Below are 26340 nucleotides of genomic sequence, written 5' to 3' on the forward strand. Positions count from 1 at the left end.
AAAGATCTTTAGAATGTTAATTAAACAACGCATTGGTCGTTCTTTATTTTAAGTGAGATTCAGGTAGTAGATAACAAATTTAAAAAAAAAACAATAATATATGTTACCGTTTATTGACATGATTATTTTTATTTAATAAAAGTCACTGATTTTGCGGCAATTATTAAGAGCATCAAGTTTGTAGCCTTCAGGGCACTGGTAGGGTACACTGATGACATTCTTCTCGTTCACGTTCTGAAATCTGTGGAATAATATATCTGTTAGATTTTATGGAAAATTACGATTTATCTGTATTTTAAATAGGGACCTTTAGTAATAAAATAACTCGCTCCCTCAGACAATTTTCGACGAGTCAAGTGCTTATTGAGATAAGAAGCTTTATGTTTGATCTTTTGATCACATAAGCGATTGGTTTGATCACGGAGGTAATTAATCCTTCAATTGATTGCGGCTTAAATTTTAAGGTGACTCATATTTGAATCGTAGTTTTTGAGGTTGACTACCCTTTTAATCAAATCTATTTATAAAGGACTGGTACATATACAAGTAACGCTTTGATATTAAACATTTTTTTTATTTGTCTGAACGGGTGAATCATCACTTTTTGAATAACTCGGCAAAATACGTATGGCGCGTAGTATCTGTGTGATCAGTGTAACTATTTGTTCTGATAAGTCTGGGTGATTTTATCTTAAAATAAGATTGCCTACCTCCAAACATCGCGGCATTGTCCATTGACGAACTGCTGACCAGGTGGGCAGTTCGGAGGAACTTGAACAACATTTTTGTTGTTGGCATCGCTTTTCCACACATCACGACATTCACCGTTGACCCATTCCTGACCCTCTTTGCAGTTAGTTGGTACAGTAACTACATTTCGGTTTCCAAATTCGTCATCACTCCTGGAATAATAATTATTACTTTGATTAAGGATAGATTCTTATAAAGGTCATGCTTAGAACAGATATGTATCTTCGAGTAAAAGATGTATTTTTTATAAAGAATTTGTTAATAACTCTCGTAAACGTTATGGATGGCGCAGTCTCGCAGAAGATATACATGACAAAGGTTTTGCATTTTTGAATCCAGCAGTTGAGAATAATTTAAGACTTTAGAAAGACCGGAAATAGAACTGGGATATTGATATATCTATACAACCTACTTTGTTTTGATGAAGTTTTGGAAATTTTATCCAAGTAAATTCTATAAATTATGAGAATTCTGCTCTCTTACCTCCATATGTCTCGGCATTGTCCATTGACGAATTGTTGACCGGCTGGGCAGTTAGGAGGTACTTGAATAGCATTCTTATCGTACGCAACGCTTCTCCACACTTCACGGCATTGACCGTTGACCCATTCCTGACCAACGGGGCAGTTAGGAGGCACCGTTACTACATTTCGATTGTCAAATTCATCACCACTTCTGAAATATTATAATATGACATCATCATTTTGTAACTAAAACCCAACTAAAGGAAAACAAACAAGTATCGTAGGTACCAGGCACCTACATAAACAAACGGAATACAAATATCTGCTCCCCCTCCCTACTGAAGTAGAACGTTAAATAAACACTTAATCATATATCAGCTAACGTCAAATCTAGACTTTTACACCCTTAGAGATACGCGATAAGCTCCTATCTGTAAAATTAATTAAACGATCGAAAGTAGATACGAAATTTTATTAGATTGTCACAGTATGATTATAATTCTTATAGGCAATAGTGAAGTCCATGCAAGTTATCACTCTAAGTGGCGATTTTTATTAAAATCACCGTTGACGTTACTTAATTAATATAACTACTGCGTATGACAGAGTATGACTGTACGAGGTTTGTCTCATCTCCGCGCTTTAATGGTAATATGGTATGTGCATTTGTCTTTGTGTAGTTAAAGACATGAGTCTTACTTCCGTAGTGACCGATACGATTCTCCTGTCCAACCGACCCATACATAGATATGAGTTTTCTGAACAGTTCAAGTATTTTAGTAAGGAAAGGTGTAAAGAGATTTAAACGAAAAGCGTGGAGCGGCGTCTCTTTGTCATGACGACGGCAATAATATTTTACCTTGAGATTTGGTGGTAGGCCCCCAAGAATATTAAATCCGATCACCACTAGGCGGTCCTTTAGGAAATAGATTCTCTAGAGGGAGTCACCTATGGACCTAGGCTCACAGGAGCATATGGAAGTACCTAATCCTGATACTCTGGATTTGCAGTATCGGATATCGGTGCTTCTGAGAGCGCAGGCCGCTGTGGGGTCGGATAGGTCGGTCGGGATAAGACAAAAAATATTTACTCCGCAAAAATGCCATATCATAGTGAAAAATATACTGATAATCCCAAAAAAATATAATTAGCGAAGAACTTGACGTAATTAGTACGTACGTATGCGGCAAATCATGACAAAACAAAAAGTTTGCCTGTCTACCAACAACAAGATTTCCACATAGATAAACATTTATTTATTGCGTTTAGATTTAATAAACACAGTAGCTTTACAAAGAAAATATAGAGCTTACCGGCACTTTCCATTAACAAATTCTTCTCCTTCTGGGCATGGCGATTCAAAAGTAACTTGAACATCTGAACGCCAAATTTCACGGCATTGACCGTTCACCCACTGCTGACCAACAGGACAATTGGGTGGAACCGTTATCATATTGTTGGGTGCATGGCCAGAATGGGGACGAGCACTACAAGTACTCGCGAAAAAATAAAGAAACGTGACGAATAAAAACATTTTTGAGCGGCGCATTCACCGAATTGTGAAATTCTATTATGAAAGCCCGCGGCACACTTGGAGATGAGACAATTGGACAAGAGTTTTAATTGATTTCTGATTGTATTTATCAGTTTAAATGTATGTACAGTAGATAACAATGTGACGTAGTTGATAAGCTATCATGCTAAGTGTTTTGTTTTATTTCAGGTATTTATTTGTTTTTACCGTGTACTTGCCCTATGAATATATCCATGACTGTCCTTTTTCACACTAACAAGCATTTTTGTATTCTTAATATTAAAAACATTTGTCCTTCGAGATATCTATACTCATGTACGTTCTTCAAATATATGTAAGTATTATAATGTTTGAAGCGAAAGCCCGCCTGCGTAAAGACATACATATAAGTAATAGAGAATGAACCAACGAATAAAGTCTTAGGCATGAACTTCAATGTTGTGTACGATGTTGCATTCAATTAAAACGACTTTTAGTCTTGTTTCAACTTTTTCAGTTAATTTTTTTTTGGTACCTGCTGGGTTACTTTTTTGCAGGCGTGTTATTATTTTTCAATTATTTAAATCCTAACTACAGCGCAGCATGAAATTAAAGGTAATATTCTTATGCTAATTAGTTAAACCCGTTCAGCGGGTCAGCATAATAAAGAATATTACATACATATCTACAAGATAGGTACGCGCGAAACAGCATAACCATCGAGATAACTCATTCTGGGTTCGCGAATTCAAATACAACACTTTGTTTCCTATCATCCTGTCGCCACTTCTTAAAGTTATTGCAGATGAGGAATAAAGATGCTGCTCTACATGGTGTTTTGGGATGTCACGCTTCCTCAACTACAGTTATTACTTTTTAAGGATGTTGTGGTCGTCCCTCAGGTTTTTTCACCAGATTTACTTTACAGTTTGTTAGTGGCGTCCTACAAAACTTAGCCTGCGTTGAAGTCCAACTATAGCACCTGAACACACAAATTACACATGGAACTGCAAAGCCAAATAATATTTGAGACGTAAATAGTAAAAGCAACAACATTGGGTATATCAGGTTAGAGAGGTGTGTACCTTAGAAAATGTACAAACACACGACAAACACCAGTCCCGGTTGTCTGCGATGCTCTGCGCTGTCCCATCGTCATCGGCGAATTTTGGGCGCACCTGTTACGAAACTAATATAATTTTTGAAAAAGTCATTTTGTTATTTAAAAACATTGGGATCGCACGTAGGAACCAGCTTTTACAAAAAGTGAAATTAACGTTTTGTCGTTAAAAATAATCTAATCGTCTGATTGTCATGTTTGTTTCCAAATCAAATTACCAAATAATATATTATAAATTGTTATCAACCTAAGTATAGGTAATCATATTGTCAAAGATTTGTCGCGTGAATAAAAAATAACTCCTTAAATCGATCAAGGAGTATTCGAGATATCGGGCAACAGACATAACAAAAAAGGTTAACGTAAGGTAGTCAGAGGCAGGCAGAGTACTTAGAACATATAAAAAATATAGTACAATATTTTAATGTTCTAAAAAATATTGGAACCAGTAATGCCATAAAACGGATAGAAATTCCAAGATAAAAACAATTAACTAATTTGTTTACTATTAAGCGCAAACATACAAGAATCACTCAAGGTATCTCGTCATCGTTTTCGTATAAAGATTGATAAGGATGAATATCGATGCAAAATGGATATTTCTGGTAGTCTTTGAGTTTATCTCCATAAACTCGTAGACGTGGGGAGGGGGGTATAATGAGTGTCTTTATAATGATATGTGATGTATAGATAAACAAATAAAAGATAAAACCATTGAACAAAAATATGGAGTGTTATTTTTGAGGTATGCCTACCTATTTAAATCTTTAAAGGAATCAATTTATCAATCGCTGGTAACCCTGTGGTTAGTGCTCTCAGAATTTGTAGACAGAAAATTTTAGCTGAATGCGAAAATGAAATATAAGCTAATATTTTAGCGAAGGAATATGCACTGTATATTAAGTAATTAGAGTCCAAGGTAGCTGTTCAATCGTTGGTAACGTCGTGTACGTTAGTCCCTGGTGTGGATGAGCGATTTCCGGTTATTAACCAATAGATTGTGTTGTGTATCATCTTCGACTGAACATGTTTTTACTAGAAGGTACGAGTAGGTATAATACAGCATTACATATAGGTATATTTATTCTCAATATGAATACTTGAAGTAACAACGTGTTCAAACAAAGTCCACTCATACTTTGAATAGCCATTTAATACATCTAAATAAACAACGTACTCCAAGAAACTAAAAACCAATTATAGCGAAGGTAATTATAGAATTTAAATTTCGGATATTTGAGAAAAAATCCCTATTAATATTATAAACTGATTTCAATGAAATTTGGTACAGAGATAGAGTTGACCTTGAGAAAGAACATAGGATTGTTTTTATCCCGGACTTTGAAGAGTTCTCTTAGAAACGCGATATAACCTCGACGCGGGCGAAAAGCTAGTATTCTATATATCCGTTTTTTGCGTAGGTAACCTGGTAGATAACAAGTGCCCCTTCAGATGTCTATCTAGATATGTAGCGGGCACAAGTAATTGACCTCTAAGGACATTAAGTAGAGGAATACAGCACATCAACATTATAGTTATCGTGTATTCCCTACATTTCAACCACAATGTATGTAAGTCTTCATAACAATAGCTAGTACTTTCCATTTAGTCAATGTTTATTGATTACGGCCCGAGTCCTATTATAGACTAGGTATATAGGCAACAAGGTTTGTTTGTACCCTGTTGTTTAGGTTGCTACGTTGGGTTATTGATTCTACGAAGAGACGGAGTTGTAAGCGTGTGGTCATTTGTAACGTTGGCCTAGGTAGGTCACAAGCACTTATTATATATACATGCTTAGTATGGTACGCCGTAGTGCGCATTGGGTGGGTGTACAATCGACCATATTCCTTAGGTTGACTCACTTAGCGTTCGAGAAACATGACCAGAGTGTTCCACACAGTAGCACTGTGCTGACGTATGACGGCAGCAAGTGAATACAGTGTAATATAATACCGTGATACATTTGTGAGAGACTATAGTGATTACTTGAGGACTGAAAATGTATTTGAAATATGCTGTAGTGGCCTTCACTGTACTTCTGGTTGTCAGTGTGGAAGGAAGAAAAACGTCTAGAGGCCGCAGTTCAGGGGCTTCTGGTCGAGGCTCCAGTAGAAAAACCAATTACAACCCTCAACCCGCGCCTACGTCGTTCAGCAGTCCACAGGCTTCTGCACCAAAACCATCTTTATCTGGATGGCAAGAAAGACCTGCACAAAAATCGAATACACAAACTTTGTCATCCTGGCAGTCGAAGCCATCGAATGGTCAGGGTCATTCGTATCCTTCCAGTAATACAGGATTATCTGGAGATAGACCAAAACAACCAGCAACTAATCAAGAAAGCATACAACGGAGCAGTGCATCAAATAATTTTGGCCAACAACAGACAAATAATCAACCCAGTCATTCCTATCCGTCTTCAAATGGTTTGTCGGGAAGTGCTGGATCAGGGTCAGGATATCCTCAACAGAATGCCAACAAATATCCTCAACAACAGGGATCTCCTATGTCAGGGACTGGAAGCCAATCTGGATACCCACAATCACCTGGGTCGGGGCTGTCAGGGAACCAGCCTGGGGGTACGTATCCCCAACAACACGGACACGGCGCGGCAGGCTCTGCTGGTGCACCACCTCCTTATTCTGCTGCTGGTCAACCCCATTATCCTGCTGGAGCGCCTCCTGCTTATCCCGGACAAACTGGTGGCTACAATAATCACAACAACTATGGAAACAATTACCATCCTCAAGGTCCGCCGCCACCTTACTCAAACAACAATTATGGATCAAGCTACGGTGGATTTGGAGGACACGGACCTTATAATCCTGGTTACGGCTCACAATCACCTGGATACTTTGGAAACTATGGTAAAGGATACGGAGGTGTTAGTCGAACTGGCAGCGCTCTGAAGGGAGTAGGCATTGCAGGAGCTGGAATTGGAACAGTATTAACTGGGTTAGCTCTCTGGAATTTAGCCCGTTCAACTGGAAGTCATCACCATACCGTTATATACGATAACCGTGGTCAACCGGTAGCTGTCGCTCCAGGTAACGATACAGTCCCAGCTCCAGTCCAAGATTCTATTTTAGCTGATTTGGTGAATTGTAGCTTAACAATAAGTAGCGATAACAAAACAGAAGTGCTCGCTATTCCTTGTTCAATTGCTACGTCATTCACGCCGGATGCGGATGTGAAAGATTCAGGCATAAATCAAAATGATTCAGACAATACAAAATGTACAATTACAGTCCTAACAAAAGCTTTGAAAGAATTCATGACCACTATACCATGTTCGATACTTCTTAATACCGCAGCAGAGAACAATGTCACGGAACCTCCTTTGGTAGAAAATGAATCTGAAATTATGAACAATTTCACTAACAGTAATAATGCGACGGAAATGCAGAACAGTACATTGACTTCAGACATCCCACCTTTAAATGAACCCACAGCTCTTAGACTGTCGGGTGGAGATTTGGTTGATACAGTTGCGAATTTGAATTGCACTCCTCATTCGGGAGAGATAAGAGACCCGATAAATCCTTGTTACGCTGTTAACCACAACCTAACGGTTATACCGTTACCAGCAACGGCAGCAACCGATGCTCCAGTATAAGGCAATTGATTTTGTTTATTTTCATTTTTGTGATGTTTTATTGCCATGCCTAAAGATAGCATAATTATATTAGTAGTGCTCAGTATGATTTAAGATGTTGTATTATATGGAGTTTTTTTCAAAAGTTAAATAACCGTGAAAAAGTATTTTTCTTTAAATCATTTTGTGAAGTCTGTAATCATACTTCTTAATATTTGATTCAATACATTATGTAGGTTATAACTTGTAATAAATTGCCATGTTTAGTAGTTCTCACTGTTATCATTTCCAAATTCATATTTTGTAATTTATCCTAAGTATGAATCACAATCTGAGTACACCCAGGTTTTTTTGTAAACACCACCTAGCATAGTTAACATTTGTGGTGAAGTGATATAATCTATTAATCATTTTTACCGTCAATTCACAAATTATGTAAAAGTGGGTTTTTCAGATTCTCGTTGCAATTTGCCAAGCAACTCCTATCATTATTATTGTTTGTTTTCCTGTACTCATATCTATAGCACTTCCATTTTTTTTTTATTAAGTAGTTAATAATCTCTTTTATAATCGGATTCAACAATTAACTCCAGTCTTCCTTATTTTGTCATTGTCATTTTGATAGAAATCTATTATTAAAAGATAAGCATAAATTATTATTTTATTACACCACATGTTTGTTATTCAATAAAAGTTGTAGTGTGTAAGAATGATTAAAAAAACCTTATCGTCTGTTAAGATTTATTGTGTACATGATTGACTTCAGAACGTACCTAATTCTCAGGGACAGGGGAAGGAGTTTCATCGTAAAATCTATAAATTATTTATGAGTAGTACTTAGTTTCGAATAGAACATACCTGAGTTTGTGTTATCTCACTTGAAACAATGAATTGATTTCAAATGTCATCGAGATTATCTATTTTGGCTTACGACTTGATTTCAGTAGATATTGGTATGGTATTTCCAGTGAAAACATCTGGAATTTCTTTGAAGTTTTAACTGTTCGGCTTGACAAATGCTTCACGCTACTGACTTCTTTATCAAACACATTAAGGGAATCGACTTCTTTGGCATCGATTTATGCATGCACCAATAAATATTCATTGTGTTAGGAACGCCTTTAAAGTTAGATCAGCTCAGCATTTAGGGTCACTCATATCTTGAGCTAAAATGTTTTGGCTCTCACCTAAGGACAGCAGGTCTTTTTGAATGCATATTATTATCAATCGCTTGCATTTATTTGTGGGAATAATCATCTAAACAAAAAGTTTAATTGTGATAGTAACTTTATTGTAATTGGTAAATATATGAAGTGAAATAAAATCAGTATTTTATTTAGTACAGACGTCAATAAAATTTATTAGTTATCGTATCAACCTTTTATTTCAGGTATTTAGGAAGATACCATTTCCGGATCCGAGAGGCTTAAGACTGTAGTGACGCACTGAATGGATTTAGACGATACATAGTACACAGATAGTTTAAAACCAAGATAACCCATAGGATGGTTTTATCCCAATTTTATGTGCCCGGGGAATTATTTTCAATTTGTAGCGGGTAGCCCGCAGGGCAACAGCTAGTATTATATTTATTACGGTAATTTTTTTTGTTTCCGCTCACGAAATCGAAAAACTCTGCGGATAGTAACGTCGAACTTTATGTATTTTAATACTCATATGTGGTATAAATTTCCAGTAAAGAGCAAGTTAGCAATAATATTCGCCTGAAGTCTGATGTCGCGTTAGATACGAAAAAAGGGGAACAAATTACTATCACGTCTATGAAATACTAAAATTGGAAAAGGAAATCACTAATCTTAGTCTATGATGGGTGACTTAGAACCATGGACTTATTATAGTTAAGAGCAGTTCGAACTGTCACTACCAATTGACAGTCGGTGTTTCTTTGACGTTTGCTATCAGTATGTCAATAAAGTTGTAATCAGTGTTCAAATGTGGGGGATGGAGTTCAAAAAAAGCTATTTAATTTGACGTTTACTGTAACTTAAAGAAGGTTTGACGAATACTTAGGTAGGCAATACGACTTAAGTTATGAAGAATAATTAGACCAGTGACTTATAAAAAATAATACAGAACTTAGCAGTCCAGAAAGATGTCGGACCCTACAATTCAAACGTTTTGTTGTCATCACACTGGAAACAGAGAAGATTTTGCCGTAAAAATCATGGATGAATTTAACACGGATTCATACAACATAGTATGTTTAATTTCGTCTACAATTGGAATTCTAGGTGCAGCATATCAGGTACATTTTAATCTTGTCTACACTATCATATTTAGTGGGAAACCTTACTTCTCAGTAGGGTTCTCGAATTACAATGCACCGGTTCGAATTACAGTACTTATATTAAGGGCACATAAGAGATGAAGTTGTGTAACTTACATTTTATTAAGTTTTTGTACAAGGATGGATAGCTCATAATATTGTGTTTTCAGATATTGCCAGATGTCTTGAATAAAATTAAAAGGGGACATGTGTCAACTCGAGGTCGCAGGATTATTATTTGGTTGGCTGTAGCTGACTTGCTAGCTTCTTTTGGTAAAATGACATTTATTATTGACACATGTTTATTCATATTTTTATTATGAATATATTATTATTATTTATTTTATTACAGGTGTTCTAGTGCGGTCGTCTTTGTGGCTTAGGTATAAAAATATTATGCCACAGCCAGATGACGATGTTAGTGTACTATTTTGTAGCATAACCTCAGTGAGTATCAGACGGATAAAATTCTTAACTATAAATCATTTGGTATTTGGTATTAAACAGTTAAACTTGCTAATTTCAGGCTTGGACGCAATACTTTTATACGGTGACTTGGTTCTGGACTTTGTTTTATGCTGTTGATACGTGGCTTACAATAAAAGGCCGTGATTCTCATACATTACTTTACCATTCAATAGCATGGGGTTTACCAGCAGCCACAACTGGTGTAGGACTATCTATTCTTTATATCCCCAATGCAACGTGAGTAATCAATAATAATAGAAGTAATAACAAAATTATGGAATAAAATTTATTTTGATTTCCAATTTTATTATATAAAAACATCATAATAGTATGTACTTAAATTAACTTTTATATACATTATGTCGCACTAATAGTACTACTCAGTTATGTGGAATTTATAGGATGATCTTTAAACTTATAGTTAAGATTAATATCCAATTGTATATTATTTCAGGTGTCACAACCTACCAACTGTAACAAGTGCCTTATACAAGATATTGCCCAACTATTGTGCTACATATCTACCAATTGCAATGGTTATGATAGTAAACCCTATTATGTATGTACTGTCAAGTAAAAATGTGGAAATGGCTGTGGCAGTTCCCCTTGCTCAGGTGATTTTTAAAAGCTATAAAATATTTTAATTTTAATTGGAATATTGTTTCTAATGAAACAATTTCTTTTTCAGTTTACAAGTAAGGAAAGGAGAGTAGTGGACACATTAAGACTGAAGTTTTTCCTGATTAATGCTGTTTTTTATTTGTGTTGGTTGCCAAACCTGTTAAACGGTATCCTTCTATGGACAATGTGGTTCAATATACCTGTTAAAGTCATTCTTACTATATGGTACATAATGGTTAGTATTTGACAGATATTTATATATTTGTTGAAGAGTGTATTAATTTTCCTGGAATTAATCTTCAATATCTTACTTTACAGGCATTAACAAACCCCATGCAAGCTTTATTAAATGCACTTGTTTATCGTAAATGGAATACAAACAGATGGAGACATAATACATTTAGCAATGAGATGAGGAAAGAGTTCCGGTTTTATGATGAACAGTCTCCATTGTTAGGTTCAGAACCTCCAAGATTACAGCTATCACCTATTCCGCCAGGCATCAATAATTATTCAACTTTGTAATTAATTGAAATGATTTCCAGTATTGTTTGCATTTGTTATACATTTTTTTATATGAATATACATTTTTTAGTGTTTACATACTTGTATTAATTATTGTCTCAAGTTTATATGTATGTAAAATGGTATTAGAATGGAAAATTAGTGAAAAAATATGTTCACAATATTAAGTGAAATAGATGATTTTTTATTAGTTACAGTTTATATATACATTATAATTAAATTTACAAAATATTAATGTAATTAAATGATAACTATCACATATCTTCATGCTCGTTATCCGGTGGGGCCATAGTTAGATCAGTAACATCCTTTACTATCATATGGGCTATTTGCCAGGCCATTTCCTCCTCTACTTTAGAGGTACTTGTGGGCACAAACCGGCTCACCATTTTTTTTAGCACAGATTTTCCTTTTTTGTCAGGATCAGGTTCAAATTTTGATTCAAATCTGCCTAAACTGTTTACTCTTCCCAGACTTAAACCATCAGATCTATTTCTCTGCCACAAAGCATCAGCATTATAAAGCTGGTTAGAATCAATTGTCATGTCAGGTACAGAGAGGTTGCGTTTTTTCTTCCTGAAGACTGGGTCTCCCATGGCTAGAAGAGTGTTTTGTGTACTAATACTAAATTCACTGCTGCAATCAGAATGGGATTTGTGATGGGAGGTTGACCAGATGTTTTCAACTGAATGTATCATCTCTGAAAGATATTTGAAATATAGTTCAGACTCTAAAAAAGTTTTGACATACAAAGCCAGTGTTTTAAACACAATTCTATAAGGCATGTCAAAGCATGTTGGAAGCGGTCCCTCCTCTCTACATATGTCACTTTCTATTGTAAGTCTAATATCAGTTGGAAACCCAATTGGGTGTGTTGCTTGCAGGGAAAAATATTTCTCATAAATAGCTATAGCATCTGCTTGTGCCTGAGCTGGGTCCTGGCTTGAACTATTGTTTAACAAATTATCTCTGAAGTGCATGACACCCATCAGAAATTCTAACAATACCCTGCAAGATTCTTGTTCTAAAAATTCTGTAAAATAGAACAGTATTGTCTCATTGTGTAAAATATCTTTTAGGTTCAGAGAGCCGCTTGTCAATATGTCAATTTGTGCTTTAATGTAAAAGGGGCTGTTGACAAAATCATTGAAATAATTCTTTTCAATTTGACTAAACAAAATGTCTTGGACTGGCTGAAAACAGTCTTCAGTTATCTTTCCTTCAGGCTGACATATATTTGAGATAACAGATTTTCTATTACTATCAGGTAAATCTAGTTGAAATGGAGCTTCTAAAGCAACATATTTCTTAAATATTTTTATAGCTTCCTCAGTGTAGTTGCCTGTTTTCACATTTTCTTTTGATGTGTTTGAGGAATTACTTGTTAAATGTTCAGATAAATTCCTACATGAACTCATGGAACATTCATTTTTATGTCTTGTATTACTAGTGCTTGTAAACAATTCACTGTTGTCTTGCCAACTAAATCGTTGCGTGTTCACATCCTTATAGTCTTTCTTTGAAACACACTTACAATGAAGGTCTAAACTCTTTGTTCTATTTATTTTTGAATAATTTCCATTTTCATTGCTACTATCCTGATATTGTGTTTGGATTTTAAAATCTTCTATCTCCAGCCAACATTTGATAAGAACTTCTTTTCCTATACTTTCCATATATTGTACAAAATATTTGATTGCTTTCTTTTCATTAAGAATGTCACATAAACTTAAAGTCAACTTAGAATTCTTATCAAACATGTGTTTAGGATCTGAAAAATATATAAATAGTTTTCACATCAGGATAATACTTTTGTTGTTTAAAAGTATAGTGTCGTTAATATTTACCTTCATTTTCTTCAAGCAAAAGTTGTGTATTAATTAGACTCTTGATATCAGGTGTGCTGGTAGATTTCAATTCTGGAGGCCGCACAGGGCAACCAGTTTTACCTTTCGCTGAAACAATAAAAAAAATAATTGTCGACTATCGCATAGTTACTACCAACGTGTATAAGGATGTATGATTAGAAAACAATGATGAATTTCTTCATAGGTACTTTACCTGCACTTTTCCAGAACTTAATCATTTTTGTATAAATTCTTCGTTATACGTATCGATTGGAGCTATAAACCACTGCAGAAGTAAACTACGTAAGCTCTTCATAAGTGCGTTTTATGACCATAAGCGTAAACAATAATAAGAAAATGAAAACAATTTGTTTATGTAGTACTTGGATTACGTTTACATCAGAAATGTCACTTGTGTCAAACCGAAATTGAAAAAGTCGCACTTTACATGGCTTTTGCATTTAGCCTTTTTAGTTAAATAAATTTAAGTTAACAAACTTTCAAGAGAACCTCCTCCTGTCTGGGGATTAAGAGGCCATCTAGGAGGTTCTCAATTCAACAGTTTTTGGTATGACTAGATGAACCGATTGATTCCAAATTCATTTTTCTTAGAATAGCTGTCCCACGTCTATCATCATGACGTCGTCATTTGGTCCCAAATCATCAAGTATCGCTCAGCAGAAGTTTCATTGAAGTCGGTTGTATGACTTTGTTGTTAAAAAATGTTGTCATTATCTTTTTAGTAATATGCTCTATTTTTTACCAAATAAATCTTTAAATTGAGAATCATAATCTTGCGGTGTCTTCTATAGGATAGGACAGTCGAGTGGTTGAGGTCATCACGCTAAACCCAGTGTCGCGGTTTCGTTTGCCGCGTAGGACAAGCGTTTGTGCGATCCACGAATGCTTGTTCAGCCAACAAGTGTTGTAAGTGTAAGTGTTTGCATGCCGAATGGCTAAATATGGCTGATCTATATATAGTATTAAGAACATTTTTGTAAACCTAATTTGCAAATAAAAGTATATTCTATTCTATTCTTGTTCTGGGTATGGGTGTCTTTGTGAATGTTTGTGAAATCTCTCGCGAAACAAGGATTAAATTCTTTAATGCGGGACGCGTTTTTAAAAGGAAGAAGAATATAAACACTAAACATTTCTGATTTACTTCAGCGGTATATTAGATTTGGAAAGGAGGGTCTCAGTTTGTTTATATGTATGTTTGTTTTTAGTTGTGTTTTTTTTAAATCAGTTTTTAGGCAAAGAGATACCTACACCAAGGTTGCACCATAACTTATAATATTGCTTAGCACCCTTCATGAACAATGCGCTCGAGCATAATGGAAATCTGCGCGTAAAAGTGATGTCAGCGATAACGAGGCGTATTGTAAAGACACCTAAAACGTTTGTGTAATGGACTGTCTAGAAGTCGCGGGCATTTCGAAAAAACCCACGGTTCTGGCAAAGGCAAGTATGAGACTGGGAAATTCCTAGGCAGGGCAAGTCCGATTTATCCTTGAGTTGTGACTGCGGCGTTGTTTAAGTCAGTCTATATAGCTTATTTTTCCTACGCCACATTGTCAGTGTCTATCGGTTTATCAACAAACAGTAAACAAAAGCAAACTGCACATAATTTTCTATGGCACGTCCAATAAAACGCTTTATTAGACAGTTTGCAGCCGATACTCAGTGTTATTTTCTGCAAAAACTTAGGTGCTTTGAGACGCTCTGAAAAAAAACATCTCCTAAATTACAGGGCTTATAATTATCACGACATAAACATACCTATTAAAATAATTTTATTAATGGTTATCTTTCAAACTACGCAACGCATTTTTTAATAGATAGAATGATTCAAGATGCATAGGGATTGCAGTAGGGAAACACTAATAATTTTAGAAGTTAATAATGTAGGTATTTATTTATTTAACAATTTATGTACCTACACAGAAAATTTACATAAATATGGGATATGAAAAAAACATGTACAAAGGTACTGCTTATTTCTATAAGAAATCTCTTCCAGCAGACCTGCGAAACGAGAAGAAAACTAGATAATTTTAATAGACATAGGTGCACAAATTTGCAAGAGAGTATAATAAGATTATAATATATATACTATTTATGCGAAAAGGAAAAGGAATAGGAGAACAGAGATAACATAATAATATATATAGGTAACTAGCTTTTCGCCCGCGTCGAAGTCGGTTATATCCCGTTTCCATGAGAACTCTTCAAAAGTCCGGGATAAAGGACCTTTCTCAAGGTCAACTCTATCAATGTACCAAATTTCATTAAAATCTGTTCAGTGGTTTAGACGTGAAAGCGTAACAGACAGACAGAGTTACTTTCGCATTTATAGTATTAGTAAGGATACGTACAAGACAGTGACACACATAAAAAACTAAATTAAGAGGACAGGTATCTATTGACTTTTTTCCTTTAAAAATAAGTACATAATTTTAAACAAAGTTGCCCTATACTTCATTTAATTTTATTAATCCATGCATTTTTAAATCCTATTTCCATTCATTCATTGGCCTTTGTAAATAGCAGAATCGGGACCCTGATGAACAGAGATGGGTAGACAGTTAAAAATTTTCACAGATGTTGTACATACCTTTTCTCTTGCTGCTTTAAGAAATATAAAGTTCATGGTTAAGTAACGGTTGTTACGGTTCTCAATTCGTTGGATGAAGATTTGCTTTTCTTTAGCCTATTTGTACGAAAATCTTCGACTCGAATGTTACCGGTCATTTTATTTCAGTTTTATTCCAGTTCAAAATTTAATACTGTTTGTTGTACCTACATAGATATTCCTTTTAGGTACCACATAATAATATGGTATGCATTTGAAGGTTTTTGAGGTTCTCCAGGTTCTTCTCCCTGGAAATTACAGTTTGAAACCTTGCGTCTAGTCATAACTGCAATGTTTTAAAAGTGCTTGGAAAACGGTTTATTTAAAATTTAAGCTTTTGACTTTGAATGTATACCTCCATTTGTCTAATGCCTATAGGTACTCACTTCAGTAGACAATCAAGCTTTTACGAAAGGTAGTCCTTTGTCGCTCTCAGCTTCCATCTACTAGGTTAGGTAATTCAAAAATACCTACTGGTTATTCAAAACGCTTACTGCTGGAGTATTTATTAAAAATAAATAATTTCACCATCATCTCTAGGTAATTGTTAAAAGATGGATTTGTACCATTAGCGCGACAACAAAGTGATGAGCTTAAACCTATAGTCGCAAAGTTTGCGGTCCTTACGTAATCCGAAGTCGCGATGCACTGGCAGAGGCTATCGACCTTCCCAGCTACTTGATATAACTGTTATGTTGTTGGAAATAAACTTGTGTTAGGTACTGGGCAACCGGTGTCTCGGGTCAGTCGCGCATCATCGCGGGACTTGATCGCAATTCTTACGCTATTACATATTTAAACAAAACATATTTAGCAAAAATGTCCATGTTTATAGCTTTAACATTGTGCTCTGTATTAGTCGTAACTACGGATTGCATTTCTAGTTCTAATTTTGATCAAAGACAAACAGGAGAATTTAATGTGCAAATTGGTTTGAAAAATATAAAATTAATTGCCTTGCTTAAAGGGGGGAAAGAAGAATATGTGGTGAGTGTTAGAAATACCTATTTATTAGATAGTACTAGATGATAAACCCTCTATGATAAAAAAGCTTGTTGTATTGTACATAATGTTGTTATTTACATCTAGATAGAAATCTGTACTTCTGCATATCAGTACACTACTGGTATTAATGCGTTAGATTACGATAACTAAGTAAAATATTAATTATCCATGAGCGAAGAAATGTATGCGTACTATTAATAGTACCTACCTATGACTAGCTAATTTCATGGTGTTTTGTAATTTCATTTTGCAGGACTACGATTACGCTTACGATTACTCCGATATGACGATAAAACCGCCACACGGCTCGACTCTGAAACCGTTAAACGTAACAAACATCGCTATAACCACTGAGTCGCAATCGATAGTTAATAGTTCTACAACACCTATAAGTACCACAGTGTTACTGGAGCAGACAACAGAAGCCGAAGTAAAAACTAGCACGAATATACCTGTGCAGCCAGACGTGAACTTGAATCAGGCCACCACCACTAATTCAGTTGATATTGCTACAAAGATAACGGAGGAAACAACAACCACAATATTAGTAGATTCTTTGAATACCACCTCTGTTGCACTGCAAGCAGCAATTAAATGCAGGAGAGGTTTTGCCCAGAACAAAGAAGGAAAATGTGAATATAAGGGACATGGAACAACGAATGCGTAAGTAAAGTTGATGATTTGAGCTTTAAAGAATTATCGCCGCGGTGCTGTTAGAGATTTTACACTCAGTTCAATTCTCGTATTCATATCAGACCTAGCGTCTTGGTGGATTTCTGACAAGCCATTACAAAAGGTCTAAATTAACTTTTCCCGCATATCTTCCAATATCTATTTATATCCGAAAATGACAATAACCTTGCAGAGAGTAGGTCTGCCTAATAAAACTCGTTAATAAGATCAATTATTATCTAGTATTTATAATATAATATTTATCATAGCTACCGCATTAGGTTCAGTAACCTGTAATGGTAGATTAGTGTGATAATTAAATAAATAAATACTTTACAAGTTTATCGCTTGACACCAAAAAGGAATTCTATAATCAAGAGATTACCTAGATGGGTGTGTTTAAGGCTTACAGACGAGGTGGAGATAAAATTTAGCACGATTTAATTTCAAGTACATAACAAATCTTGATAAAAGCAAATTTTACTTTTATAAAAACAGGTAAACAAGGGCGGGTAATATCTACCAAAATATGTAAAATTAAAAACAATTGGTACAAACGTACAGATCGTGTAAAACCAAAGCGCACGAAGGTATTGAATTTATGGCTGGGTTTGGTTATCCTGTTTTTATTTAATTTTGACACGTAACGCTATAGCTGAAATTTAATCGTAACAATTTTATAATATTTTTATCTTTCAGATTACGGAGAATCGTGAATTTAGCTCAGAAGATTAAAATAAGTAGAGACGTCAAAGAACCATAACGATTTTTATAACATCCAGGACAAATTTGCCGCATATTTGGAGCACGTTTTGCAAGAACAGCAGTTACAGGAAAATAAATTATTATCAAATCAAAATGTGGACGGTTATAATAATGACTATAGATTAAGCCTAGTTTATTTTGAATTTGGAATGTAAGACTGTTCTCAATAAAGTTGAAAAAATAAATGTGACAATTATTTTCAGTGATATATTTTTTCATAATTTGCTAGAATGAGGTTTTTTCTGATAAAACCAACTGTATTGAATGTATAATAATAAGGTGAATATATTTTTTCCTTTTTACATATCCAAGTAAGAAAAATAATAGTTTCCTGGTTTTGTACCATATTCAAGGATATAATAATATGCTGGACATTAATAATATGTAAAGGTATGTAGGTAGGTATTAGAGCTATTAGACATACTTACATAATGTAAAGTAATAAAAGTAAAGGTATATTGAAAAAAAAAACATAATTAACTCAAGTTTTTATTTACATAAAGTGCATCTGCTCTGCACATGTGTGCGCATAGTGTAGAATTTAATTAATATTTTAACATGGGACGGGCACTAGTTATTTCACATTTATTGGTTTTGTACTATCACCATTGAGCTTTGATATCAAGTGCTTTGAAATAATGACAATATGATTTTTAAAATAAAATATATCATTAACCACAATAAATAGAAATATACTAAACAGCATACAATCACACGAAAATTATGTAGGAAGTTTAATCACGCAGAGATTATAGTTTACATAGGCAAAACAAAAGTGGAATAAAAGCACCCATGGTAATAAAAACTGGGATTAAGACGGAGCTCTCATCCATGGAGTATGGGTCCGGCTGCTTGGGCCCGCTGGCGCGCCGGGGAGTTGCACTCTTTTCTTCCACCTCATCCCTAGGCTCCTCAGCTTCGTTGTCTGGCCACACTAAAGGTGGCAGTTTAGGCACTTCATCAATTGTGCCTCTCATAACATACAATGCATTGATTTTTGGATTGTCTCTGTAACCTTTAATGAACTCTACCTTAATTTTACCTCCTCTTATATCAGACTCTTCTTCATTATAATATAGTTTACCATTTTTGATTGCATAGGGGATATACTCATCATGCGCCACACCACGGCCTACTTTATCAAAAATGTCTAAGTCAGCTACTATTGTATGATCGCCGTTCAAAACAACGTCAAATACTTTCATGTTAGGTGCATTAAAGTACACTTCACTAAACTTCAAAACCAACACGTAATCGCCGTCTCGGTTCGCCGGTATGTCGTAGCCAAAAGTGCTGTGGTGGTATCTTTCAGTTTGATACAATATTTCATCTTTTGGATTCACTCTACCAATCATGACCAGTTGTTTACCATAATCCGATGCGGTGCCGATTCTTCCTTGTAATGGATCTTTCTCGTAATGGATTCCATAAATATCAGTATGAGCTGGTCCACCAGCGTTAATAGCATATATTATTTCACCTAAACCGGTAGCAGTCTTTAACACAGAAAAAATTGAAACAACGATATAAAATATTAGCTGACACATTTTTTATTGCCACGACTATCCTTGTTTGAGTTAAGTAAACTAAATAACTGGTGTCAATAGCTATAAAAATATAACTTCTTTATATAGTGTGCTCTCTAATACATTTTTAATTAAAAGTAAATTAACTTTTCGTTAGAAATTGACACAGTAAGCAACAGCCGGCAATCGGCAAACCGTACCATGCCAAATTCTTGTAAATCGATTTTTTAATGTCATTTCTTGGTTTCGATACCAAGTCTTTTGCGCAATGAGGCAACATCTGTTTATGTGAGACAGTTGCGCTGTCTTAGCAACAATATAACCAAATAGTGTTCATAATGTTCTCACAATATTTATAATCGGAATAAATATATAAAAAATATAAATAAATAAAATCGGATACTTGGGCTTCATGGTAAGTTCGAAATTAATGAACAAAAAAATATGTTTTTATGTGATTATAATGCCATTTTATCAGTAGTAATGATACGGTCTGTTGCTATTATTATTATGATACTAGCTGTCCCGGCGAACTACGTGCCGCTTAACCTTCGTTGATGAACTTTTCCGTATTTCAACACCGTTGAAACCATTTTTCTGGACTTCTGCGAATATTTTAAGACTAAAATAAGCCAAATCATTTCAGCCGTTGCCAAGTTTTAACGAGGGTAACGAACAGCTACAGATACGGCTCGACCGATTCTCATGAAATTTTGTGTGCACATCGGGTAGGTCTGAGAATCTGAAAACATCCGTTTTTCATACCCTATTATATATTTTTATTTCTTTGAACTCCCTTTTATTGCAAAACATCGTTATATGGGGTAGCTACTAATATATAAAATTTACGTGTCACGATGTTAGTTACCGTACTCCTCCGAAACGGCTTAACCGATTTTTAACAAATTTTATATGCGTATTCAGTAGGTCTGAGAATCGGCTAACATCTATTTTTCATACCCCTAAGCGATAAGGGTTGCTCAACCAAAAAAAAAATTTTTTTTTGGACGATTTTTTTATAATGTTGTTTTAAAGAATACATACAACTAGAAATAATTTATTGGCCGAAACAACGTTTGCTGGGTCAGCTAGTATTATATACTCATGTAGGTAGATTTAGTTAGGTTTAATACACTGAAGAAATTCTAAACCATGAAACACGTTATTGTGGTTAATTTATAAAATATAGAAATATACTGTTCAGGACTTTTTTGTAGATCTTTCAGAGACCATCATCTTCAGCGCGTTTTCATCCTACTTGCTTAAAATTTATCGTCAGTGCTCACCTCCTATATGTCTTAGAGTTACATTATGTAGCCTACACTCTGCTCAGGAGTATCTTCTTAGGTACGCGTTAAGGTATCTACTAACTTAAAGATTGTAGAAGAGTAAAGCAAGTAACTTGTGTAACACAAAAGTAAATACAAATGTTTGAATACCGATTCCGACAAGTTTTAATTAGGACAGATAAATTTAGATTTTCAATTTTCGTTTAGGTCTCCTCTTGTAATAGTTGACAACAAAAGTTTAGGGATTTAATTGACAAACTTTGAAGTTCATTTCTGTGTTTTTAAGGGAATTAATATCAGTGTGTCGTAAAATAATAGTAGGTATATAAGTAGTGATACTTATAAGTAGTATTTAAAGTGTGTTTACATCTTAAGACTTTAAGTATCGTTAGAGTGATCAGACTGAAGTAAAGTTAGTTGATGGAATAATGCTTTGCAGAGATTTTGTACAAGGCCTGTTAGAAGATTTAATTACCTAAAAACTACATACGGGTGCATTTATTGAACTATCTCAGTCGCTAAATGGTTGGGCCAAGAGAGAGATAAATATAGCAAATACATTTTTCTACATATCGCTTGTTCTCTCTCTAAACTCTTGAATTGTGCAATGACAAGTAGGAATCCTGCACAATCCTGTTGATTTCTAGAAAAAACACTCGGTCGTCCGGTCAATGATTGATAGGAATAGTATATATTATATTCATGTAAAAGGTAAAATGTTATGTACAACGATTAAATGATGTAGAAGGCACATAATTTATGGATTTAACTTTTCTTCTTGACTGTTCTTGAACTCCGTAAGTTTTCAATACCGTAGCACTCTCGAGTCTCGACGCTCCCGGCTCTCGGCAGCTTGATAAATGTTTCTGGATGGTGTAGATGACGGTGTAGCTACTTAGCTAGAAACTTACAACGAGAAGAAATATAAAATACGAAACAATACAGTTACCACATTTTTACATAAGCTGAATAAATAGCTAAGTATTTTCTTGTTTACGGAAATGACAAAAGCGCTTTAGATCCGGAAGGTCTCGGCAATGTCTGAAATGTTCAATAAAGAATTTCCCTACAGGGAAATGTTGTTAGTCTGCCCATAATGTACAAGTTTATATTGTAAATGAAAGTAAAAATCATCGTATATATATAATCATAGTGATCATCATCCATGCTTCTCCGTCCATTTCTATAGTTGAACCCAATGAAGACTTTTATAATTAGATTGTATCATAGTTACTAGAAGGGATGTTTCAATTATAAGGCTGATTATTTTCTAGCTTGAGAAAAATATCAAACATAATTAATTTAAATTTCACTAGGTAAGTACATGGATGTGTTTACTCGTAAGTACGTGAAATGATTAACGAATTGATCATGAATTGATTCAGACAATCCCTGAAAATGTAAATTACGCAGTGTGTACTAGGTAATTATAACATTGAAGTAAGAAAAACCCCACGTCGTATTGTTTCAGAAGCCAGAGAGAACGAGCGAACTTAAGTTGATTAACGATATGTATTGAGAGTTCAAATTAGGGAGGGACACACCTTCCTTGAGAACCTTGAGGGACCTTTTTCCATACGGTCCGTTTTCTGATTGTGTTAGGTTACTATCATCATTCCTCTCTACTACCTGCCAAAACCTTTTGATTTGTCAGGACAATAAGTTCAACGTATACGGTTAAATATATGTAAGTATGAATACAACGTATAAATACAGATCACGGTAAAGAAGGTTATATATATTCGGTTAGGGGTCTTAACTCCTTTTATGAAGGGCTAAACATTGAAACCTTATCAGTTGTAAGCATTCCGGGGATCATTTCTTTGTGGATTCGTGCGTCAGTAATAAATTCTATGTGTAAAAATACATGAATAAAGTTTATCTCGTTCCATGTTTATGTATATTTCATTTATTGTTGTTTATCAATACATAAAGCGTAATATTCAATAGCCGAAAAATCCGTTTGTTAAAATACATAGGAATACTTTTTTGATCTTTGCCATGAAACCACGATACATTTACTTGTTTAATGAATTAAACTTGTTTTATTACTCTCGATCCTCTTTATTTTTGCCTTATTGAATTAATAATAAAAGTTAAAAGCTAAAAGGAAGATAAATATTGAAAAAGTCAAAATATTTGAGTTATTGAAGTAAGTATTTGCAAATCATGCAGATAATGGAAAGAATCACTGACGGAGCAAATATAACGGAAACAATCCGGAGTTTCCATTTCAAGGCAACGCCCGAGGCTGCTTTTGATAAATTATTGGAGCTTTTTGCGAATTGACCATAGTTACGGGGATTACGGTCGGAGGCACAGTGCGACGCGACCGGATCACTAAGTGGGCCGCAGTCCGAATCTAACAATGGGATTATGTCGACCTCCGAAAACGTCAGAATACTTACTCTTTGGGAAAGAAAAATGGAAGGAAACATGTGGGCCAAGTTGGCTAGCTATAAACTATATTTATGTATTTCGGAATATTTGACTTTAATTGGATTTAAAAATTAAGTAACTTTTTTTTTGGCACGACTGACGTGATAATATATTTTGACCACCGTACAAGTCGCTGCACAAAGGACTTGCATCAAGTAAATCATAAAGCTGAAATTATAGAAAAGGCTTTTCAGTATGTATTGGCTTTAGGATAATGAAATGTTTATCATCTCTCACTTAACATTTTTGAAAATGTATGTTTTTTTCCAGCGTTTGGATGTTGCGCTCATTACGCTTAGAACATTTGCATTTGTATTGACTCTTGGCTGACTGTCAAGGGCATTCCTATTGTAGTGACACTTTTTGTCATTCAGATTTCTGTGATACTAGATTTCCCCACGGATACTCATTAAGAATATTTTCTGGGAAATATTCTTATTTCTTGTCAATCTGCTCGACGCGAACTTACTCGTAACATGAGTAACAAATGAATCTTAAACGATGAAATCAGTAAAGTCTATCTAAAAATACTGAAAGCATAATTTCACGCCTGATTGTGTTTGCATATAATTTTAGTAGAGCTCTCCATTTACGGCGAACATGTACTCAAGAAATACAGCAGCCAGTCTTTTGTTACTTTTTAAAGATGTTCTCCACATTTACATAAATTGCTTGATAATAGTCCGGAACGGTCTTCCCCAGCTAGAGTCGAGCAGCCCGTCACATCTATGGTATGCTAATTACTTCTGTCGTCCGCCATCAATCATGCTAATCACCGTAGAGTTTAATTATGTCTCTAATTTACGTGACTTGAGAGACAACTACCTTCTTAATCTACTATTATACACTCAACACTTCATTTCGTATTCTATTTTGCACTACAATTAAGGAAACTGTTTAAATAAACCAGAAATACAAAATGATTAAATAACATTTAAACTCTTTAGGAATAATGGTTTTGTGTTAAATTTTAGAAATGAGATAAGCAAAAGAAAATTTAATTTAGCAACACGACCAGTAAAAATGTTAATGGCTGAAATTGTTCCTAAAACCATAGTTTATACGAACATAGAAAAATAAAATAGTTATATGAAACGTATAAATAAATGTCATAAACATGTAGATTCGGTTTTATATGTTCGTTGAACAAGTCAGCGTATCGCCGAACTCTTCGATATTGCTTGAAGATTTCTTCGCCATTAAACATAACGTTGATGTAGGTAAACTCAATTTTTCTCCCCCGTCAGCTAAAGATAAATGTTTACAGTGCTATCCATAAAAGGATATCGAATTGGTCAGATTCGGAGACTTGTTGGAACTAATCTTGGGTACGTAAGCGTATTTGAAAAGTTTCAACAAAATGTAAGAGTGCACTGAAATTGCCGAAGTGCTCTACAGTGCACGGCGGTCGTTGTTCCACGTACATTAGGGGAAACTTACTGAAAACGACAATTCTACTGTCTCCTGTCGCAAACACATATCTATACTTCTATACTAATATATAAAGCTGAAGAGTTTGTTTGTTTGAACGCGCAAATCTCAGGAACTACTGGTAAAAATTGAAAAATTCTTTTTGTGTTGAATAGACCATTCATCGAGGAAGGCTTTAGGCTATAAACCATCACGCTGCGACTAATAGGAGCGAAGATACAATGGAAAATGTTAAAAGACGGCAGGTATAAATCGTAACTTATATCTTCTAGCCACGGGGACGAAGTCGCGGGCAACAGCTAGTAACAAATAAAATGACTGCCAAGGAAATATAAAGTTCAAATGCTTACCTCTAGATTTTATTTCGATGGACACAGCTTACAGTTTTTGTTGTTGCATTTAGTAATCAATTAGTATCTGAATGTGTGCTGAAATGTTCTTTCTACTAAAATATTATTGCACTCGTAGAAACCGTTCCTTTAAAATCTCCAAATTCTAACTAAATTAGTAAAACAATTCTAAGTTATTGCTGAACTTAATTCCAAGAAACTGCTTGCGGTAAATAACGATTTGCATGCCTAGAGGCGGCATATGTTCGCAACTATGGAATTTATGTAAGTACTTAGGTAGGCATCCTACGACAAATGTTAACCGTTATTTTTAAGTTTTACCCTAACTAATCAAGAGTGTTGACATCACACAAAAGTTACCGTTTTTTACCCTTATACAGACAGATATTAATTGAATGTGAATAACGGAAAACGATCATTTAATTAAATTATCCGTAGTTCCATAACCGGTACTCCTTCAGAGACTCTTTGGCTAATGGATTTTTATTTAAATAGTTGTAATAAGGATTTTAATTAAGCTCCGATTGAAATCTTATAAAAAGCTTAGCGATCAGTAATAGTTGGCTATAAAATCAATCTGGTCTTGGCTTTTAAAGTGATTAAAGCTTCGACGTATCTAAGCGATGAGTTTAATAGAAATTTGATTCTAAGAGCCATGCCTGTTTATGTTCGAAGAAAAATTGGACCACAATCCACAGCGTTGAATAAACCAGAGATATTCGGGATGTTTTACTAACACCTACACAAATATTCGCGTGTTAGTGCACAACAGGAAGTGTGGTGCGAACTTACATAATACGCCAGCCACGGAGGAACCTACACGAGCACGCTCCAGTTAAATTGAGTTGAACGCAGGCGACTGGCGCGAGTCACCTCCACTCATACCGAGCCAAGATTATCATTTGGACTCATACATACAATTTACGCCAAGCCTCATCTAAATAATGATGGGTACAGTACGCCAGATTTGAAGATATTGAATTATGATGGGACGTCACATTATAACGATTTATTTTTTAGTACTATTGTTGTTAT

General features: G+C 34.8%; 6 protein-coding genes across 6 annotated transcripts; 3 read left to right on the forward strand and 3 right to left on the reverse strand.

Moving 5' to 3' along the window:
• Positions 1-94: 94 nt before the first annotated feature.
• LOC113506165 lies at positions 95-2828 on the reverse strand. Its single transcript, XM_026889018.1, has 4 exons — positions 2528-2828; positions 1234-1425; positions 711-902; positions 95-241 (listed from the first exon to the last, which is right to left on the reverse strand). Exons 1-4 carry the CDS (start codon positions 2761-2763, stop codon positions 133-135), a joined length of 729 nt encoding a protein of 242 aa, XP_026744819.1. The 5' UTR covers positions 2764-2828; the 3' UTR covers positions 95-132.
• Positions 2829-5185: 2357 nt separating this feature from the next.
• Positions 5186-9400, forward strand: LOC113506145 (trithorax group protein osa-like). The gene has a single exon (XM_026889001.1). It carries the CDS (start codon positions 5850-5852, stop codon positions 7464-7466), a length of 1617 nt encoding a protein of 538 aa, XP_026744802.1. The 5' UTR covers positions 5186-5849; the 3' UTR covers positions 7467-9400.
• Positions 9363-11544, forward strand: LOC113506155 (G-protein coupled receptor 143-like). Its single transcript, XM_026889006.1, has 7 exons — positions 9363-9711; positions 9903-10005; positions 10085-10179; positions 10259-10437; positions 10655-10814; positions 10889-11056; positions 11140-11544. Exons 1-7 carry the CDS (start codon positions 9559-9561, stop codon positions 11344-11346), a joined length of 1065 nt encoding a protein of 354 aa, XP_026744807.1. The 5' UTR covers positions 9363-9558; the 3' UTR covers positions 11347-11544.
• A 4-nt stretch (positions 11545-11548) lies between these two features.
• LOC113506136 (A-kinase anchor protein 10, mitochondrial) lies at positions 11549-13611 on the reverse strand. Its single transcript, XM_026888991.1, has 3 exons — positions 13408-13611; positions 13194-13301; positions 11549-13117 (listed from the first exon to the last, which is right to left on the reverse strand). The coding sequence occupies exons 1-3, from the start codon at positions 13430-13432 to the stop codon at positions 11601-11603; spliced, it is 1650 nt and encodes a 549-aa protein (XP_026744792.1). The 5' UTR covers positions 13433-13611; the 3' UTR covers positions 11549-11600.
• Positions 13612-16297: 2686 nt separating this feature from the next.
• LOC113506185 lies at positions 16298-18466 on the forward strand. The gene is made up of 3 exons (XM_026889035.1): positions 16298-16815; positions 17087-17496; positions 18205-18466. Exons 1-3 carry the CDS (start codon positions 16648-16650, stop codon positions 18266-18268), a joined length of 642 nt encoding a protein of 213 aa, XP_026744836.1. The 5' UTR covers positions 16298-16647; the 3' UTR covers positions 18269-18466.
• Positions 18467-18745: 279 nt separating this feature from the next.
• LOC113506174 (malectin-B) lies at positions 18746-20008 on the reverse strand. Its single transcript, XM_026889029.1, has one exon. The coding sequence runs from the start codon at positions 19815-19817 to the stop codon at positions 19020-19022; it is 798 nt and encodes a 265-aa protein (XP_026744830.1). The 5' UTR covers positions 19818-20008; the 3' UTR covers positions 18746-19019.
• Positions 20009-26340: the final 6332 nt, after the last annotated feature.

This window comes from Trichoplusia ni, chromosome 2 (genome assembly GCF_003590095.1).
Source record: "Trichoplusia ni isolate ovarian cell line Hi5 chromosome 2, tn1, whole genome shotgun sequence".
NCBI lineage: Eukaryota > Metazoa > Arthropoda > Insecta > Lepidoptera > Noctuidae > Trichoplusia > Trichoplusia ni.

What these genes read in the sequence shown, in the direction of transcription:
- LOC113506165 (XM_026889018.1), bottom strand. Translation starts at nt 2,763, where the DNA reads ATGCGCCGCTCAAAAATGTTTTTATTCGTCACGTTTCTTTATTTTTTC. An exon ending in TTTGTTAATGGAAAGTGCCG is followed by an intron (nt 1,426 to 2,527) that starts GTAAGCTCTATA and finishes ATAATATTTCAG; the next exon opens with AAGTGGTGATGAATTTGACA. An exon ending in CAATGCCGCGATGTTTGGAG is followed by an intron (nt 242 to 710) that starts GTAGGCAATCTT and finishes ATTATTCCACAG; the next exon opens with ATTTCAGAACGTGAACGAGA.
- LOC113506145 (XM_026889001.1), top strand. Translation starts at nt 5,850, where the DNA reads ATGTATTTGAAATATGCTGTAGTGGCCTTCACTGTACTTCTGGTTGTC.
- LOC113506155 (XM_026889006.1), top strand. Translation starts at nt 9,559, where the DNA reads ATGTCGGACCCTACAATTCAAACGTTTTGTTGTCATCACACTGGAAAC. An exon ending in TGGCAGTTCCCCTTGCTCAG is followed by an intron (nt 10,815 to 10,888) that starts GTGATTTTTAAA and finishes TTTCTTTTTCAG; the next exon opens with TTTACAAGTAAGGAAAGGAG. An exon ending in TTACTATATGGTACATAATG is followed by an intron (nt 11,057 to 11,139) that starts GTTAGTATTTGA and finishes CTTACTTTACAG; the next exon opens with GCATTAACAAACCCCATGCA.
- LOC113506136 (XM_026888991.1), bottom strand. Translation starts at nt 13,432, where the DNA reads ATGATTAAGTTCTGGAAAAGTGCAG. An exon ending in TAAGTTCTGGAAAAGTGCAG is followed by an intron (nt 13,302 to 13,407) that starts GTAAAGTACCTA and finishes TTATTGTTTCAG; the next exon opens with CGAAAGGTAAAACTGGTTGC. An exon ending in TTTGCTTGAAGAAAATGAAG is followed by an intron (nt 13,118 to 13,193) that starts GTAAATATTAAC and finishes TATATTTTTCAG; the next exon opens with ATCCTAAACACATGTTTGAT.
- LOC113506185 (XM_026889035.1), top strand. Translation starts at nt 16,648, where the DNA reads ATGTCCATGTTTATAGCTTTAACATTGTGCTCTGTATTAGTCGTAACT. An exon ending in GGGGGAAAGAAGAATATGTG is followed by an intron (nt 16,816 to 17,086) that starts GTGAGTGTTAGA and finishes TTCATTTTGCAG; the next exon opens with GACTACGATTACGCTTACGA. An exon ending in GGACATGGAACAACGAATGC is followed by an intron (nt 17,497 to 18,204) that starts GTAAGTAAAGTT and finishes TTTATCTTTCAG; the next exon opens with ATTACGGAGAATCGTGAATT.
- LOC113506174 (XM_026889029.1), bottom strand. Translation starts at nt 19,817, where the DNA reads ATGTGTCAGCTAATATTTTATATCGTTGTTTCAATTTTTTCTGTGTTA.